Consider the following 17338-nt stretch of genomic DNA (forward strand, 5'->3'; position numbering starts at 1 on the left):
AGTTAACATCCATCACCACACATAGTCACTCTCTTAGCAGCTTTCAAATACTTGATCCAGTATTATTAACTAAGTCACCATGATGTGTATGTATTCCCAGGACCGACTTATTTTATAACTGGAAGTTCATACGTTTCAACCATCTTCACTCCCTTCTGCTGCCACCCCCTGCAACCCTCCATATTGGTTTTTAGTTTAGAGGTCAGTATATGAGAGGCACTTCAGGACATCAGGGGGCTTGCACTCTGGGAAAGTCAGGGGCTGTGTAGAGGATTTAAAAGAAGCTAGGAAGGAGAACAATTTAAGGCATAAGGAAGAAAAGAGTAGAGTGTGGAAAGATAAGATCACCATACATGAAATTTGAATTTTTCAAGGCGAGAAAGATGGCAAAGATCATGTAAGATATATTTGTCATACTATTTCCTTTTTGATGTTTTCCATGAGTACAGCTATAAACCAGAACTCTTAATAGGTCAAACCCATAGCTAGTTTCCAAAGTCTTATGAACAGACCCATTTGAAGCAGACATAATTCCATTCAATAGTACAAGGTAAACAGATAAAGGAGACTCTGAGATAAGGCCTTACCATAGAAAAATCTCTTAAACTATCAAATTATCTATAGTCATCTGGTTCTTCTCAGTTACCCTCAGTTACCCTGTTAGTTCAACTATCATAGTGAAACATCCAGAGTTTTCATTCATTTCATATTGTCACAGGTTTAACACCATTTAGCCTAATTTTAAACAAAATCTGATCATGAAATTGTTTAAGCTTAAGAGATTTCCTCAAATTTAAGGGATTTTATTTTTGATAATGTCTTTTCAAGAACAACTTCTGTTGATATTTTTAGCCATCTTGCCTGTTTTCAAACTTGCATGCATTAATTTTATTTTGTTCATCTCATCATCATCCACCACTCTTGAATGGTTAACTGTAAATACAACAGCCTCCGCTCCTTCAGTTCGGATAGGTCGTACACCTTGAACAGAAGCTCCTATGCGCGGGACAGCATGATGATTGAAGAACTCCTTGTACCATCCAAAGAGCAGGTATGCATCCTCCTTAAAATATTGTTGGATTGTTGAACTTTCATTGCTGTGATTGAATTGAGCTCTTTGTTCTGTGACAAAATCTGTACCTCTGCATGTTTGATTTTGCATTTGTAAATCTTCTTGTACTGCCAGGGAAAAAGGAAAAAAATCAATTGTAAAAAAAGAGGGGGGAGGGGAGAAAGAAATCAGTTGTGCCATACACAGAAATAGCCTGGTCTTCTGCAGGTGAATCCCCAAAAGCCCACAGAGAGGAACTCAGAAAGTCCTAAGAATGACACAGATACCTTTCTCATTTCTAGATCAAATCTACTTCAGTTTTTTTGAAGAGAGTTAATAATAATTGGTAGCTAAAGTTGCTGACATTATCCACATGAATGTTTGATTTTCCTAAACAAACTGTGGGTGCATGCTGGAATTTGCTAGAATTGTTTTTAGCAAGTAGTTAAAGATGAGATTGGTCAAGTCTTTGATCCCTTAGCTTCAAAGCTGCCTGTGATGGGCCTTCTCAAGATATGACAGTATTTTGTTTTCTACCAGAATCTCTGCTGGTGTTCACACAGTTTCTTCTTTCTGATCATTGTGGTTGAATAGATACTGGCTTAATGCAGGAAGTTCCAGCAGTGCAATCCTGCTGCATAAGGGCTCAGGGTTATTCATTATTCTGGATACACACAATACTTGATTTTAAATGTGAAGTCATGAGCTAACAATGGGCCATAAAACTAATTTTGAAGGTGGCTTATCATATTCAAGCAATGTAAATAATTGATGAAATCATGCTACACTTACTTATTCACTGAACAATGAAGGTAAATTGGAGCAGGTAAATACGTGATAGTAACATTATCAACAAGTTAGAGGTTTAAGTAGCCAGTAGTCAGATTTCAGGGACTCCCATGTGTTTGGGACATGCTGACTTCCAGACGTACAGATGTACATGGAATTTCACAAGAACCTGCAAGTAATATTTTATTGCTTTACACTCTCTGGAACATTCTTAGTGAGCAGGTTTTACAGAGGTGAATACAGTAGCCATTCAGTGTGTTGTCAGACACAAACAGCCTTTGTAGAATAATTATAGGTGCGATAGCATGTCATGGTTTAAGTGGGTATTAGCACTAAAGAAGGCACTTGTTTCAAATAATGGAGCTAAGCTCCTGGGTGTTAAGGTATTGCGCAGGTATTGGTTGAGATTTTCTGAGGTGCTCTCTCTTGGTTGGCTGTGGTCATTATCCTGGTTGGGTGATTCTGATCTCTTCATGTTCCCAATTGAAATGAGACGTTAGTGGATATATTATAACACCAGTGTAGAAATGCCTGTTATTCTCCATGACTAAGGAAAACCCACAAAACTTACAAAATTGCAGGTGATAGGAGATTCCTTAGGTATCAGTAACACTTTGGTCATATATAAAGTATGTGCCTAGTTCTATAATGGAATCTTAAATGCTTGATTGAATCTAATGATGGTTTATATTTCTGAATGTGTATTTACTTGAGGGCAAGGGTCTGAAATTGGGACCATCACCCCCATCATCACCATGACCTCACCATCACTACCACCATCACCACTACTCCCACTGCCAGGTACACTTCCTCTCCATATCTGCACATCAACCTTAAAATATAGATGATTGCCATGCTACAGGTGGTGAACGGGCTTCTGAGGGGTTTCGCACCATTACCTCATAGCTACTGCCAACACCTGCTTACTCAGGGAGGCTGGAAGGGGTAGCTTTAAACAGAATGAAAAATTTGTGAAAAGAAAGGATAAAGAAAACTTTAAAGGTAAAGCTGGTGTTCTCTTGTTGAGTTTGTTGCTGCTTCAGTTTGTAAAGCACCTCTGTGGATGTCACAAACAACTCTCTAGACTAGTCAAGGGAAAGAAGAGCTTAGGACATCTTGAAACCTTTACAAATAAATCTTAAGTTGATAACTGCAGAGGTAGGAAGTTGCTTTCTCCAATGACCACAGAGAATCCCATGATCTGACAGGTGTTCCTTGTGGAACACATACATTATTCCTGGCCACACAACTTCATAATAAAATCACCAGAGATTCAAAAAAAAAAAAAAAAGTATGAATGACATGAAGACATTTTAGAGACAAATGAGGACATTTGACAATGTACTCGCTGTATTGTTAGAAAATCATTGTTAGTTTTGTTAACAGTGACAACATTATTGAAACTTTACAGGGTAATGTCTCTGTTCTGGGGGTATGCATGCTGTAGTTTTCAGCAATGAAGTAATCATTGAGTCAGCCACTTATTTTCAAATGGTTCAGCCAAAAGAAAAATACATGTGTAGAGAGAGAGAGAGCTCGTGCAAGTGCAAACATGGCAAAATGTTAATGTTGAATTTAGGTGAAGTGCAAATGGTGTTTCTTATATAGTTTTTTCAACTTCTTAATTTGTTTGAATACCTTCAAAATACAAACTTGGAGGAAAGGGGAAAACAAAATCTGAAAGAGGTGTGTTAAGTTATTTAGTGTCTGGTATCTCATTTATTATAGAAGAGAGACGAAGCTAATTCCTCAAAGAGAGGCTAAAGGGAAGGGTCTAGGTGTACTTTGCAAGACTAATGAGAAGCATTTACTTTAGAAGGATGCTTAATATAAAGCACAGACTTTATATCAGAATTAAGTGGCAAACATTATTAGTTTGTATCCATCATGCCTTTAAATCTGTATTTATAAACTTCAAAATGGAGTTTCTCCACAGTATTGATTATGTCTGAAAGCATGCCAGAAGCCTGAAATATTTAGAATTCTGGAAGCAAGGACACATGACTTACTGTCAGATTTAAAACTGCCCTATCATTGCCCAGTTAAAGTTGCTTGGACACATAAAGTTGAAAATGAATAAAAATGAACTCTCCATGTGTTGCTTGTTTTCAACAAGAGTAGACCTCACCTATACAAAGCATAGTTAGTTGCCTCTTTATTATTGTGCTGCTGATTAATGAGTTTGCACATTAACCACAGTGAAAGTAAAGTTGAGATTCAGGATAATTAGCACAGGCCTGCTACTTGCGTGTTCCTAAGAACCTGTGCTGTTGAAGGCAGGTGTGGAGGCCAGAGCTGGGAAGGGGGTTGGGAGAAGTGAGCCCGTCCTCATGCCCTGCTGAGCCTGAATCATGATCAGTTTGTAAACCACTTAATTCTCCCCCAGATAATCAAGAGTGGACTCTTTTGCCACTGTGATACTGGGTTATCCATGAAATGAACTCCCTGTCCTTTTACCTTCCCTTTACCTTGCAATCAAGAGTCACCTGTAGATATGCCTCAGAAAATATATATGTAAATAAATCATGCCTTTCATTTGTCAGAAGATTTTATTGTTTAAAGCAGTGACTCTCAGCCCTGACTGCTCATGAGAATCATCTTAAAGAATTTTTAAGGGCCCCTGGGTGGCTCAGTCAGTTGAGCGTCTGACTTCAGCTCGGGTCATGATCTCATGGTTGGTGGGTTCAAGCCCCACATTGGGCTCGCTGCTGTCAGCCTGTCAGTGCAGAGCCCGCCTCAGATCCTCTGTCCCCTTCTTTTTTGTCCTTCTCCCGTATTGTGCTCTCCCCCAAAATAAATAAATATAAAAAAAGAATTTTTAAAATATGATTGCTCATCATATGATTTCACTCATATGTGGGATTTAAGAAACAAAACAAAGAGAAAAAGAGAAACAAGGAAACAGACTCTCAATTATAGAGAACAAACTGATGGTTATCAGTGGAGGGAATGGGTTAAATAGGTGATGGGGATTAAGGAGTGCACTTGTCAGGTGATGAGCATTGGGTAATGTATGGAAGTATTGAATAACTATATCATACACCTGAAACTAATATAACACGGTATGTTAAACGAATTAGAATAAAAACTTGAAAAAATGTGATTGCTCAGTGGCTAGGAGGGGCTTAGCATAGGATTTTTTAGTGCACCGAGAGCTGAAGCCCCTGATTCCTAGTCAGAATTCCTAATTAGGAGAAGGAGCATCTGGGTGGCTCAGTCAGAAAAACATGTGACTCTTGGCAAAAGCATGTGACTCTTGAGCTTGAGGTCGTGAGTTCGAGCCCCTTGCTGGGTGTAGAGATTACTAGAATTCTTTTTTTTCTCAAGTTTATTTATTTGAGAAAGAGAGAGAGAGAGTGCATGCGTGAGAAGGGAAGGGGCAGAGAGAGAGGGAGAGAGAGGATCCCAGGCAGGTTCTGCACTGTCAGCACAGAGCTCAATGTGGGGCTTGAACCCATGGACGGTGAGATCATGACTGGAGCTGAAACCAAGAGTCAGATGCTTGACGGACTGAGCCACCCAGGCACCCCAAGATTACTAGAATTCTTAACGGGGCACACATTGGAATCACAGTAGCTCTTTGGAAAGAAGATACCTATAGAATCAGAGTCTCCTGGCTGGGTTCCTGGACACATGTGTTTTTTAAAGCTCCACATGTGATTCTGGGATGCATCTCTGCATAAGAATCACTTATTTAAAGCAACTCTGGTTGGGATCTTTTTGTATATTGATCATTCAACATCTAATGTATTTGTTTTATAAGCTCTGACTTGTGTATGTCAGATTGTTTTGGAACAACATCTGTGCTTGGAAACATTCATTTCCAAATAGGAGGTAATAAGAAAAGGGATGATTCCAGATTGAAGCCCAGTTGTCTAGGATGAATACAATAGACTGGTTCTTTCATTTCTTCTGGCATAATTATTGAAAGCAACTGTCTGGTATGGCTTATGGAATTGCTGTGTGTGATCCATATCAGCCAGTCCTCATGTGTAAATGGCATAATATTTAGTAGATGCTGTGTCAAGAGGTATGGTGGTGATGCTTATGGGGATCATGGTGAAAACAGTTCATTTTGAGCTCCTACTATATGCCACTATTCTAAGTGTTTTGCTAGTATTAACTCATTCATAGTTCACAAAAAAAACATTTGAGATAATTTCTTGGCTCCATTAAAAAGGTGAAGAAACTGAGGCACAGTCAGCTAACTCACCCCAGGGGGCACAGGTGATAAATGGCAGAGTCACTGGCCATGTGGCTCCAGGCTGCTTCCTTAGCGGCTGTGCATCTGTGTTGCTCTGTGTTGGAAGGAAGCCATCAAAGAGCCCTAGGACTTTATACTCTGTCCTCCAGGATCTCATACTTGCTGGTATTTTTAAGATGGATGTGATACCATCATCTTTACCCATTTTTTTAGCAGAAAAGATTATAATCAGACATGTGTTCTTTTTTATAAAATTTTCTTTTTAATGTTTATTTATTTTTGAGAAAGAGAGAGTATGTGAGTGGGGAATGGGCAAAGAGAGAGGGAGACACAGAATCTGAAGCAGGCTCCAGGCTCTGAGCTGTCAGCACAGAGCCCAACGCGGGGCTCCAGCTCACAAACCATGAGATCATGACCTGGGCTGAATTCAGATGCTTAACCAACTGAGCCACCCAGGCGCCCCCAGACATGTGTTCTTTATTATGCTTATGTCTAATTCTAATAACAAATCCTTATTTAATGTGACTTAAAGGGAACTGACAACTTATTCAGAAACAAGTTATAAAAATTATGGAGACAATTATTATGCTAAAAATTATGGCATATAAAGCATCATTAAAGGAATGGCAATACTTGACCATCACATAGATATGAGGTAGAAGGCATGATAGTGGTCTAAAATGTTTTGCAGGCTAACCAATTAATTATAGTTCCTTTGAATGACCCTAGAAGTATTTGTAAGACCAAGAGATGCATGTATACAGCAGGCAGAAACATTTAATCCAGTATGAATTTCTGGTAGTTATTCAAAAATAGAAGAGCAGGAATCACTTAGGGATATGAATTGTTTTTGCCTGTTTACACCCATTCCATTTTCATAGGTGGGAGACAGGATCTGATGGTCAAACCTCTTCCCCTGTCCATTTCTCAATGGATCTTTACAAGGATCAGAAATCACTTCCCCTCTAAGGATGGGCCCCAATCTGGCCATTGAGAGCATTCCTTTTCCTGGATTACAGTGATTACTTTAGGTTAAAATATAAAATCTAGGCAAGTCTAATGAGACTCCAAGTTGAGACTTTCTTTAGTTTTTGGGGGTTGCTAAGCTATAAAGATGATGTCAACCCAAAGCTGCTAAGCATGGAGCATGAAGACAAGCAGTTCCTACCATGTTTTGAGCCATGGCTGGATTCAGCCATTGCCTGAAGTTAGTCCTTCCCAGACTTTCCTGCTACATAAACCAGTGAATTAATCGCAATTTCCTCCCATCCCTCAGGGGCTGGGAGCATCTTAAGCCAGTTTAATTGGGGGTTTGGTCCTCACTAATATGCTTGTATTGTGGCGATCAAACCTGACATAAACAACCACATGTCAAGGGCAACATAGAAAGTCTTCCAGCATCTTAAAGTGCCATTCAAACTTGAGATTCTATTGTTTTATGCTTTCTCTCTAGAATAGTTGATTTTTTTAAGAGCATAGCTATAAACTTGGGTGTTCTAAAGGAAAAACTTTTAGAAAAACATTCTTTGCTAATTGATCACTGAGGAATGAGGGCCTTCCATTTGCTTTCAATTCTGTTGATCTAGAGGCAGCACGTCTGTGAAGAGAGAGATACAGAGCAGCTGTGTGGCCCTGGCCCTCGTTTAGGAGGTTGCTTTCATTTTGCAGCCTTCTCTCATACCAGATTTGCCCACATGGTTTATGTCTAAGGGGATGAGTGGCAGGGTTTCTAATAGTGAAGGTTTAACTACAGTAGTGTAGTTAGAAGGTTTAACTACAGTAGTGTGCGAATGGTTGCATTGGCTGTTTGAACGGGAGCTGTGAGGTCCTTCTGTAGTCACAGTTAGAGGCCCTGTTCTAGCCTCCCCATACCTGGAAGTAGCTGTCATCCTTTCCACCACTCTCCCTGTAACTCTCTCATTTATCTCAGCCCAGTACTCACTCCAGATCCTCTGGGTTAGACTTGGTCTTTTTTTAGGCTAAGGACAATCTCATGTATATTTAGTCATATAAATGTTATGTACTACTTGATATATTAGCAAGTCGTAAGTGAATTGGAAGGTTCTTCAGAAGAAATTGCACGTCTGTCACTTCAAGACCTAAGCAATTATCTCAGTAATAGAAAAGAAGAACACCTAATCCCAAAAGCTGGTTATGCTAATACCCAGTTTTTCCTTCTCTACCTCTCACTCCGTTCTCCTCCTGCACCTCCCCTGCCCCCACATCAGCAGACTGGTCTTCCTGTTTCTGGTTGTGAAGGTAATTCTAAGGGGCTTTCAGAAATGTGCATGGTGGCAGAAGGTAGCCAGCCTGGGATTAAAGATTTGCTAGAGATAGTCTCCTGGAAGATAAACACCTTTGACTAGTGACATTTAATATGCTGCTTTTTCTCTTCAGAGTGCTTTGCCAGCATTTCTCAGGTGATCCATTCAACACCTCTCACAGATTGGTCAGCAAGATTACACATTATGTTTTAAGGCAGACAGGTTGGTGTTGTGACTTACTTAAGGTGGTACAGTTAGTTTAGACATCTTGAACTAGATGTTGATGTGTTAACACCTTCCATGCTGACCTTGATTCACCTTCTTTTGTGGAAATTGACAGCTAAATTATTTTGAAGCCAGTCAGATTTGGAAGTTCCAAAGAGCTCAGATTCTATGGTTTGTATTTTAGTATAAACTAAATCTTAGCGGGAGCCTGGGTGGCTCAGTCAGTTAAGCGGCCGACTTCGGCTCAGGTCATGATCTCGCGGTCGGTGAGTTCAAGCCCCGCGTCGGGCTCTGTGCTGACAGCTCAGAGCCTGGAGCCTGTTTCAGATTCTGTGTCTCCCTCTCTCTGACCCTCCCCTGTTCATGCTCTGTCTCTCTGTCTCAAAAATAAATAAACGTTAAAAATAAATAAATAAATAAATAAATAAAATCTTAGGTGTAGCAATAGTTGACTTTAAGAAAAGAAATATTTTGGGGGAAAAAAAGACCTGCTTTAGTCAACCTTTAATTTTCATTTTATTCTCTGATTAAATCAAGTTTTCCTTTATAGAATCCATTTTTTAAAGGTGTACAACATGATGTTTTGATATATTTGTAAAATAATTTCCATAATCAAGCTAATTAACATATCCATCACTTTGATAGTTACCATCTTTTTGTGTGTAGTTGAGATCTACTCTCTTAGCAAGTTTCAAGAATATAATATATTATTATTAGCTAGTCGCCATGCTATATATTAGGCTTCCAGAACTTACTAAACTTATAACTGCAAATTTGTATGCTTTAATCAATATCCCCCCTCTTCCTCCATCCCTGAGCCTCTGGTAGCCACCATTCTATTCTCAGTTACTATAGATTAGACTTTTTGTCTTTAAAGATGGAATCCATCTGTTAAGAGAATATTTCCAACTAGTTGCACTGGATGTCTATACAGACCCATAGCAGTTTGCCATTTCATTCAGTTTGCTGTAGATTACAATACTTATAATACTTATTGTGGTACCTGCCACAACACGGATCCACGATGGATCATTTCATGTCATGCTTTCAGCTTCCTATGGACTAGATACTATCATTACCACATACAGACAAAGAAGCTGGAGCTGATAGCAGCATTTCACTTGCTCAGTTTCACTTCAAGTGACACGAGATGATAGGCCTGAGAATAGAATTTAGGTCCGATGGCTGTTTGGACCCATTCTGTTGCTGACCACTGAGCTGCCACTCTCATACGCCAAATATGGCGCACCTGTCAAAGCATGTTCACCATGGGGAGAGTCAATATTTATGCAGGTATTTGTCACAGCCCAAACACCACTATTTGTTAATCCAGCAGGCTGCTTCATCTGGTAAGGCATATGCTATCTCAAAAGCTCATAGAAGACTATAATGTCTTACCAATTTAAGAAATTAATTATCTTCACTTATAAAAATTCTGGGAAGTTTAGGATTATTATTATCTGTGTTTTTGTTTGCATAGCAATTTAAAATTTTCAAATCACTTTCACAATACTTCAGCCATTCCATTCTCACAGTAAATCAGGACAGTTAATCTTATTTACCAGTTGCCCAATGCAGAAATGGAGGTTCAGTGAGGTGATCAACTTGTCATTCGCTGGGCCATGACATGAAGTAGCCAAAGTCAAACCCAAGTCATGTACTCTTGGTTTAAGGGAACTGACACCCACATGGGTTCCTCTGTCCTGGTCCTGTCTAGTTTGTGGTCATGGGGTAAAATTGTTCTTGTAAGCCTTTCCTTCCATGGGCTCCTAGTCTGGTGCTGTCATCCAGGTGTTTCTTTTTTTTTTTTTTTTTTTTTTTTTTTTTTTTTTAATTTTTTTTTTAACATTTATTTATTTTTGAGACAGAGAGAGACAGAGCATGAACGGGGGAGGGGCAGAGAGAGAGGGAGACACAGAATCTGAAATAGGCTCCAGGCTCTGAGCCATCAGCACAGAGCCCGACGCGGGGCTCGAACCCACGGACAGTGAGATCGTGACCTGAGCCGAAGTCGGACGCTTAGCCAACTGAGCCACCCAGGTGCCCCAGGTGTTTCTTAATTACACTGTGTTTACAGTTTTTCAGATTAGCTGCACTGCATTTTGCATGTGACCTGATATTGTGAGGTCTACCTAGTTATGTGAACAATAGCATGTCAAGGCCACCAGTTAACCTACAGGACTACCTTCTGCTGCCTCCCAGGGGCAGCAGAGCTGACAGTGAAGGATCTTCACTGGTGTCATCCCACACTGGGGTTTGACAGTTGGCAGCCTGGAGAATTATCTAATATTGAACTTAATTGGTTATTCTTTCTTTTCCTTGCATATATTTTCTTGCTCCCTGCCTCTTTGCTTCCAAGCCTGGACATTAATTTCCAGACCTGGGCATTTGGGCATGTCCTCTTTTAAGGCCAGTGCATACTTGCTCTTTTCTTTCCTCTGATGAATAGGGCTAGTGAGAAGCTATTTTTGGAAAGTATTAAGCTCATGGAGGCTGTGATATCATCATTAGTCAGGCTTTGGACTCTATTGAATAACGTGCATTTTGATTTTAATAGGGCCCTTGACATCATTTCCAAGATGAAAACTGATGTGCTTATTCATATCATTTTTGATGTGGGAGTAAAACGTCTTATTAAGTCAGTGTGAATTTTTCCTTAACACAGTGTTCTACTAACTAAAGCTACCCAGTGCTGAGTGTTGATTTTATGTTGTCACATTTTTGAAGTTTCTCTCTGAACTTCAGTTTCCTCAGTTCTGTACCCTGTGAAATGGGTATAATATTACTCCTAGGGCTACGAGGTTCTGAAATTCAAAGGATACATGAATGTAAAGGTCTAGGACAGTCCTTGACATTGAGTTGACACACAGTAAGTGTTGGTATTGCTCTTGTTAACATTAAGCATTTTTGAGTCAACAAGTCCTACACATTTACAAGATGCATTCTTCTAACTGAACGGGCTCCATTGATTTGATATAAGCATGCTGTGTATGTAACTGTAAAGGACTGGTGCTGGCACTGGAACGTTGTTGTTTTTGCTGTTTCCCCGATTACTGTATTTTAACAAATGAGCTAGCATAAATGAAAGTCCTTTGAAAAGCAGAAATGCAGTAGAACAAACTGAGGGTTGATGGAGGGTAGGAGAGAGGGGAAAGTGAGTGATGGGCATTGAGGAGGGCACTTGTTGGAATGAGCACGGGGTGTTGTATGGAAACCAATTTGACAATAAATTATATTAAAATAAAATACAAAAAAATTAATAAGAAAATTAAAAAGTTAAAAAATAACAGTGCTGTTATTAAAACACATGCCTTATGCAAATTATGGATTTTATTGTACAAAAACAAGGAATAAAATTAAAATAATGGAATACAAAAAAAAGAAAAGTAGAAATTACTATACTTATAAAGAAACATTAATATGACTCCATGCCAACACTGGCCTTGGTGCCAGATTTTTTAAATTTTTTATTTTGTTTTTTTATGAGAGAAAGAAAGAGCATCTCATACATGTACGTGAGCATGTGTGAGTGGGGGAGGGGCAGAGAGGGAAAGGGAGAGAGAGACGGCGGCGGCGGGGGGGGGGGGGGGGGGGGGGGAGGAATCCTAAGCAGGCTCCATGCTCAGTGCAAAGAGCCTGACATGGGGCTCAATCCCATGACTCTGGGATAATGACCTGAGATGAGATCAAGAGTCAAGACACTCAACTGACTGAGCCACCCAGGTGCCCCTTGATGTACAGTTTTATTGAATGTCCACAGCAAGCAACTCTCAATTTGAAAATTTCAAAGGAAACTGAGACTGGGAAAAGTTAAGAAATTCACCAAGGACCATAAAGCCATCAAGTCATGTTGGGGCATCTCCAAAAGGGATTTCAATAAATAAAGATAAGGAAAGGCCAAAAAATATAGGTTCAGTTAAATTGCCTTATTTTGTGTTTAAAGGGATATGGTGTGGGAAGAACATGTTGTTTGTGTTTAGGTTATTAAAATTGATAGGTCTGCTCATAAATGTAAGCAAACCTCTTTGGGGAAAATAAAGTTGGGACAAATATTGGGAACATACAGCTCATCATTTTGAACAAGTACATTTGCTCATATTACATTTGTTCATTTGTATGCTGACAAAGTTTCATTGTGTGGCAAAGGTAAAGGAGTCAGGAAGGACTGACAGGGACCTGGGACCCCAGTGTGCTGGCACACTCCTGCCTCCATAAATAGTACATGATGGCAGTGATACCTCCTTGCATGGTATAATTCATTGTTTCAATAATTAATGTTGCCAGTGAATGTTTCTAAGAGTTCCAAAGGTAAATAATTTACTGTAATTACCAAGGAGGAGTGATATTACTTATTTGTTAGAACTTAAAAAAAATGGATCCTTTGTGAAAAGTGACCTCAAGGCCCCAAATGTAGGATTGATACTGTGCTAAAAAATTAAAGTGAGTATCACCACCAACTTTATACTAATATTTGCCCTATTCTGAAGGTTAGTTGGTTGGAGTCTCCAGAAGTCAGTAAAATTGGTGAATAAGGCTGGACTAACACTAACACACAATCTTTGGTTAATCCATATAGAATTTAGGAACTTTCTGAAGTGATGTGTTGCTTGTTTGGGGTTAGGACCTTGCTATTGTTGACTCTAATTCTTTCCCAATTTGATTTCAGCGTTTTAAAAAAAAATCTTTGTAATTCACTGTAAGTTTTTAAATTTATGTTTTATTATTGAAGTTATAGAAACAAATAAAAAGCCATGTCATTTTATAAGACGTACTCATTAGGAAAAAAAAAGAATTCACATATATACCTTCAGCCTCCAATTTCTCCTCTCCAGACACAACTGCTTAGCGTACCTTTTGATAGCTCTTATCATGTGCTTTCGTGTGTCTAAAATGTGTATGTGGCTTCTTGTTGGCTTTCACCCATTTCAGGAATTATTTATTCACTTCCCAAAATGGAAGATGAAGTTGTTACTTTTTAAATACCTCTTCTCTCCCACCATGCACACTTTGCATCCCCTTACTTTCCCCCAAACAGTTGTATTTTACTTTGGTTATGCCAGCATTTAGTGCTTCTATTATGCCTATGTAAATGCTTTCCACAGATGCGAAATGTATTGATTGAATTTTCTTTTTGGCACAATATTTTGCTTTCCCTGGAGTTTTTTGCATTTGCTTGGTGTTCTCTCTACATATCACTGGTCCAGTCCACCAGTTCCTCCCAGTTATGCCAATCTTCTCTCAACATGATCACATTCATTAGGTGTTCTATAAATTTCATCTCTCTGGGAGCTTTCTTACTTGTCACGTTCCTTGTAGTTCCACTGCATAGATGTCCTCCTGGGTCTTCCTTCCCTGTCACCATGAAAATTCTCTATGTTCTTATATTAGACCTAAAACTTTCCCCTTCTTGGTTGAGTCCTTCACTTTGATGGAATACATCTTCCAATAGTTTCCTTACAGAGTTAATGAGAAATATATTTGGGGGGGTATATTTCTGAAGATATCTTAATTCTATTTCCGTACCTTTTTTTTGCCTGGTTTTAGAATTCTGGATTGAATATCATTTCCTTTCAGGACGCTGAAGGAACTGCTCCATTGCCTTTAACTTCAGTTTTTCCTATTAAAAGACTGGTGGAAGTCTGCCATGTGTGATCACTTTTCCTCTCTAAATTTGTAGGCTCTTTCTTTGTCTCCAGATTCTAAAATTTCATCATGATGTGCTATAGTCAGTTTATATTCATAATGCTGGTCATTCAAGTGGATTGTTTTACTTTGGGAACTTAGGTCTTCTGCTTTGGGGAAGTTTCTTGAATTATTTCTTTGATTTCTTCTCTATTTCACTATTTTTTTCTTTCTAAAACTTTTCTCTCTTTTTTTTTTTTTTTTTTTTTTGAGAAAACAAATGGGTTTGGAATTCCTGAAATAATCCTCTGCTTTCTTGTATGCTCTCCTATTTTCTACATTTGAAAATCTCCCCCTAACTTCTAGATATTTTTTCAACTTTAATGCTATCGTATTTGTTACTTTCTATGAGTTATTTTTTTCTCTGAGTTTTTTGTTTGTTTGTTTTTAGTGTTTTATTGCTTTATAAGTATAAAAAGATCTCCTCTCTCTGGATATTAATGAAACATTTTAAGTTTTCTTCTCACTGAAATGCCTCAGTTTCTTCTGATTTGCTTTTGTTCTGTTTGTTTATTTGTTTATCTTATTCCTCATATTATACACTTCACAACTGTCTAGTGACTCTTGGCTGTTTGCTCACTACTAAGCTCATGGGAAGCTCTCTGCACGGGAGCAGAAAGACTTTTCATCCATGATCTACTGAAGTAATAAGCCAGAGACATTTCACTGGGAAATCCCAATTCCCACTGATTCCTAAGTCACTGGGAAATCCCAGAAAAGATTCCCATTTTCTGCCTGAGGCTCTGTCCCTATCTGTCTTGGAGACCAGTAAAGGAAGGCTGTTCTCTCCTCAAATACAGCTTCTGCCTTTTTCTCTTCTGAGAGCCCAATTGCACATGTTAAAACCTTTCACTGGGTTCCACATGTCTCATACTATTTTCTGTGTTTTCCATTCTGTTTTTAAATCCTTTCTTTTGTACATTTTTCCATCTACACTTCCAATTATCTGACCCCGTTTTCTATTGTGCCTAGTCAAGAACTGGCATTGTATTTAGATGTGATCAAATGCCCATTTGATTCTTTCTTATGTAATTCCAGTGCCTTGTTAACTTATCCAGCTTTTCATTTCTTTCCTCTGTTTTTTCCTTCATTTTTTTCAACATACTAATCAAAGCTGTTGTAAAGTTCTTATTTGCTTACTTCAAAATGTAGGATGACCTGGGAGTCTGTTTATGGTATCTGTTTTATTTTGTTTTTGTTCATGTGCTCTGGCCATGCTGGACATGATATATAAAAAGTTGTAGACAGGACACACCCGATGATGATGTAATTCTCCATAAAGTGTGCACCCTCCCTCTGCTAGACAAATAGGGTGGTAGCTGATCATTTCAATCCAGTCGAGGTTTGGCTGAAATGAGGCAAAATTATTCGCCTCCCTGGTAAACTTGGGACTACCTCTGCTTTGTCCCTGGCCCTTCAGGGTCCTTAAGTGAAAATTTTGTGTGATCCTCTCCCCTGAGAAGTCCCAAACTTCTAAATCTTTTTTTCATGAAACTGCCAAGAAGCAACACTGTGCCTTTTAGTGATTTTCTGGTTAGGTTTCTAGCTTCCTGTTCTGCACAGTCCCAGAATTCAGGAAATGTTCTGCACAGAAATCTGTGGCACACTTAAGGCCACCCAGATCTCCACCAAAACTCCCTTAGTTTTTCTAGGCCCCAGTAGTGGCCCCTGCAGGTACAAAGCCCAAATTCTATCTGCACTGATAATTGACGAATGCATCCAAGTTAAACATGGCAACAAAAAGCCCACAGGGGTCTTCGAGCCCTTCCCCTCTCTGGAGGGCAGCTCCCTTGTTCTCTGTGCCTCTTGTCCATGGCGTTCAGAGCCCATCTGCATATTTACCGGGTGTGCTTGCAGCAGCAGTAGGCTTCCACTAGCTACTCTGCCCCACTTGGAAACAAAAGTCAGCAAGGTGGTTTTTTTTTTTTGTTTTTTTTTTTTGAGACATGGGAAAGAATTTTATAATTGTAAGATGAACTTGGAGATGTGTTCAAGTAGCTGAAATCATGGTTAGCATTACTTCTGTGATATTTCTTTTGCCGTGTCAGTTACTGAAGATGCTGTCCTAGAAGACTAAAATAAAACAGGGCACCTGGGTGGCTCAGTCAGTTAAGCATCCAACTCCTGATTTCAGCTCAGGTCATGATCTCTTGGTTCATGAGATTGAGCCCTGCATTGGGCTCTGCGCTGACAGCCTGAAGCCTGCTTGGAATTCTTTCTCTCCCTCTCTCTCTGCTCCTTACCCCTGCAGGCACCCACTGTCTCTCTTTCTCTCAAAATAAATAAATAAATATGAAAAAAATGTGTTTCTTTTAAACTCATGCAGTGGCATGTATAGAAAAAAAGACTCAGAGGCACCTGGGTGGCTCAGTCAGTTAAGCGTCTGACCTCTTCTCAGGTAATGATCTCGCAGTTTGTGGGTTGGAGCCCCGCATCGGGCTCTGTGCTAACACTCAGAGCCTGGAGCCTGTTTCAGATTCTGTGTCTCCCTCTCTACCCCTCCCCCACTCGAGCTCGCTCTCACGCTCTCTCTCTCTCTCTCTCAAAAATGAAGATTAAACATTTTTTAAAAAAAGGTTAAAATAAAACAACTTATCAATAAACTTTGTTTTCTATTCTTGAAACTTCAGTGTAGACCTATAGAGGAGTAAGTACAAATTTATTTTGACTATCTGAAGTTACAGAGACATACAGGTATATTTTGTAGGTACAGAGAAACCAGTGTCTTATGTGAGTTATTGATGCCTTATATCATTTTATTTTGCAGCATCTAACATTTACAAGAGAATTTGATTCAGATTCTCTTAGACATTATAGCTGGGCTGCAGATACCTTGGACAATGTCAATCTTGTCTCAAGTCCTGTTCATTCTGGGTAAGTAATCTAAAAGTCACTTACCTTTATCCCATTAAATGAACATTACATTTGTTGTTTGTATTTATAAATTCATATTGACAAGCTTTATATGTATGAAATATTGTTCTTCTAAAAGACTTCATTAGTGAGTATATGTCATATATATTTGTAAATCATTTGTAAATGTTCTTTTCTGAGCAAATTGCTATACCTGTTTTTTGTTGAAAAAAAAACACTGTTGGAAAGGAAAATAATTAAAGTATTGGT

General features: G+C 39.0%; 1 protein-coding gene across 35 annotated transcripts in view; it reads left to right on the forward strand.

Moving 5' to 3' along the window:
• ANK3 (ankyrin 3) overlaps window positions 1-17338 on the forward strand; it is a 687918-nt gene that overhangs the window by 588640 nt on the left and 81940 nt on the right. For 32 of the 35 annotated variants that reach the window (XM_060642689.3, XM_060642719.3, XM_060642717.3 and 29 more), the window contains 2 exons: window positions 949-1051; window positions 16983-17089. In XM_060642689.3, the coding sequence (XP_060498672.2) occupies window positions 949-1051; window positions 16983-17089 (210 nt within the window). The remainder of the gene's footprint in view (window positions 1-948; window positions 1052-16982; window positions 17090-17338) is intronic. The other 3 variants (XM_078434269.2, XM_081790540.1, XM_078434283.2) reach the window with 1 other exon arrangement.

This window comes from Panthera onca, chromosome D2 (assembly GCF_046562875.1).
Source record: "Panthera onca isolate mPanOnc1 chromosome D2, mPanOnc1 haplotype 2, whole genome shotgun sequence".
Classification (NCBI taxonomy): domain Eukaryota; kingdom Metazoa; phylum Chordata; class Mammalia; order Carnivora; family Felidae; genus Panthera; species Panthera onca.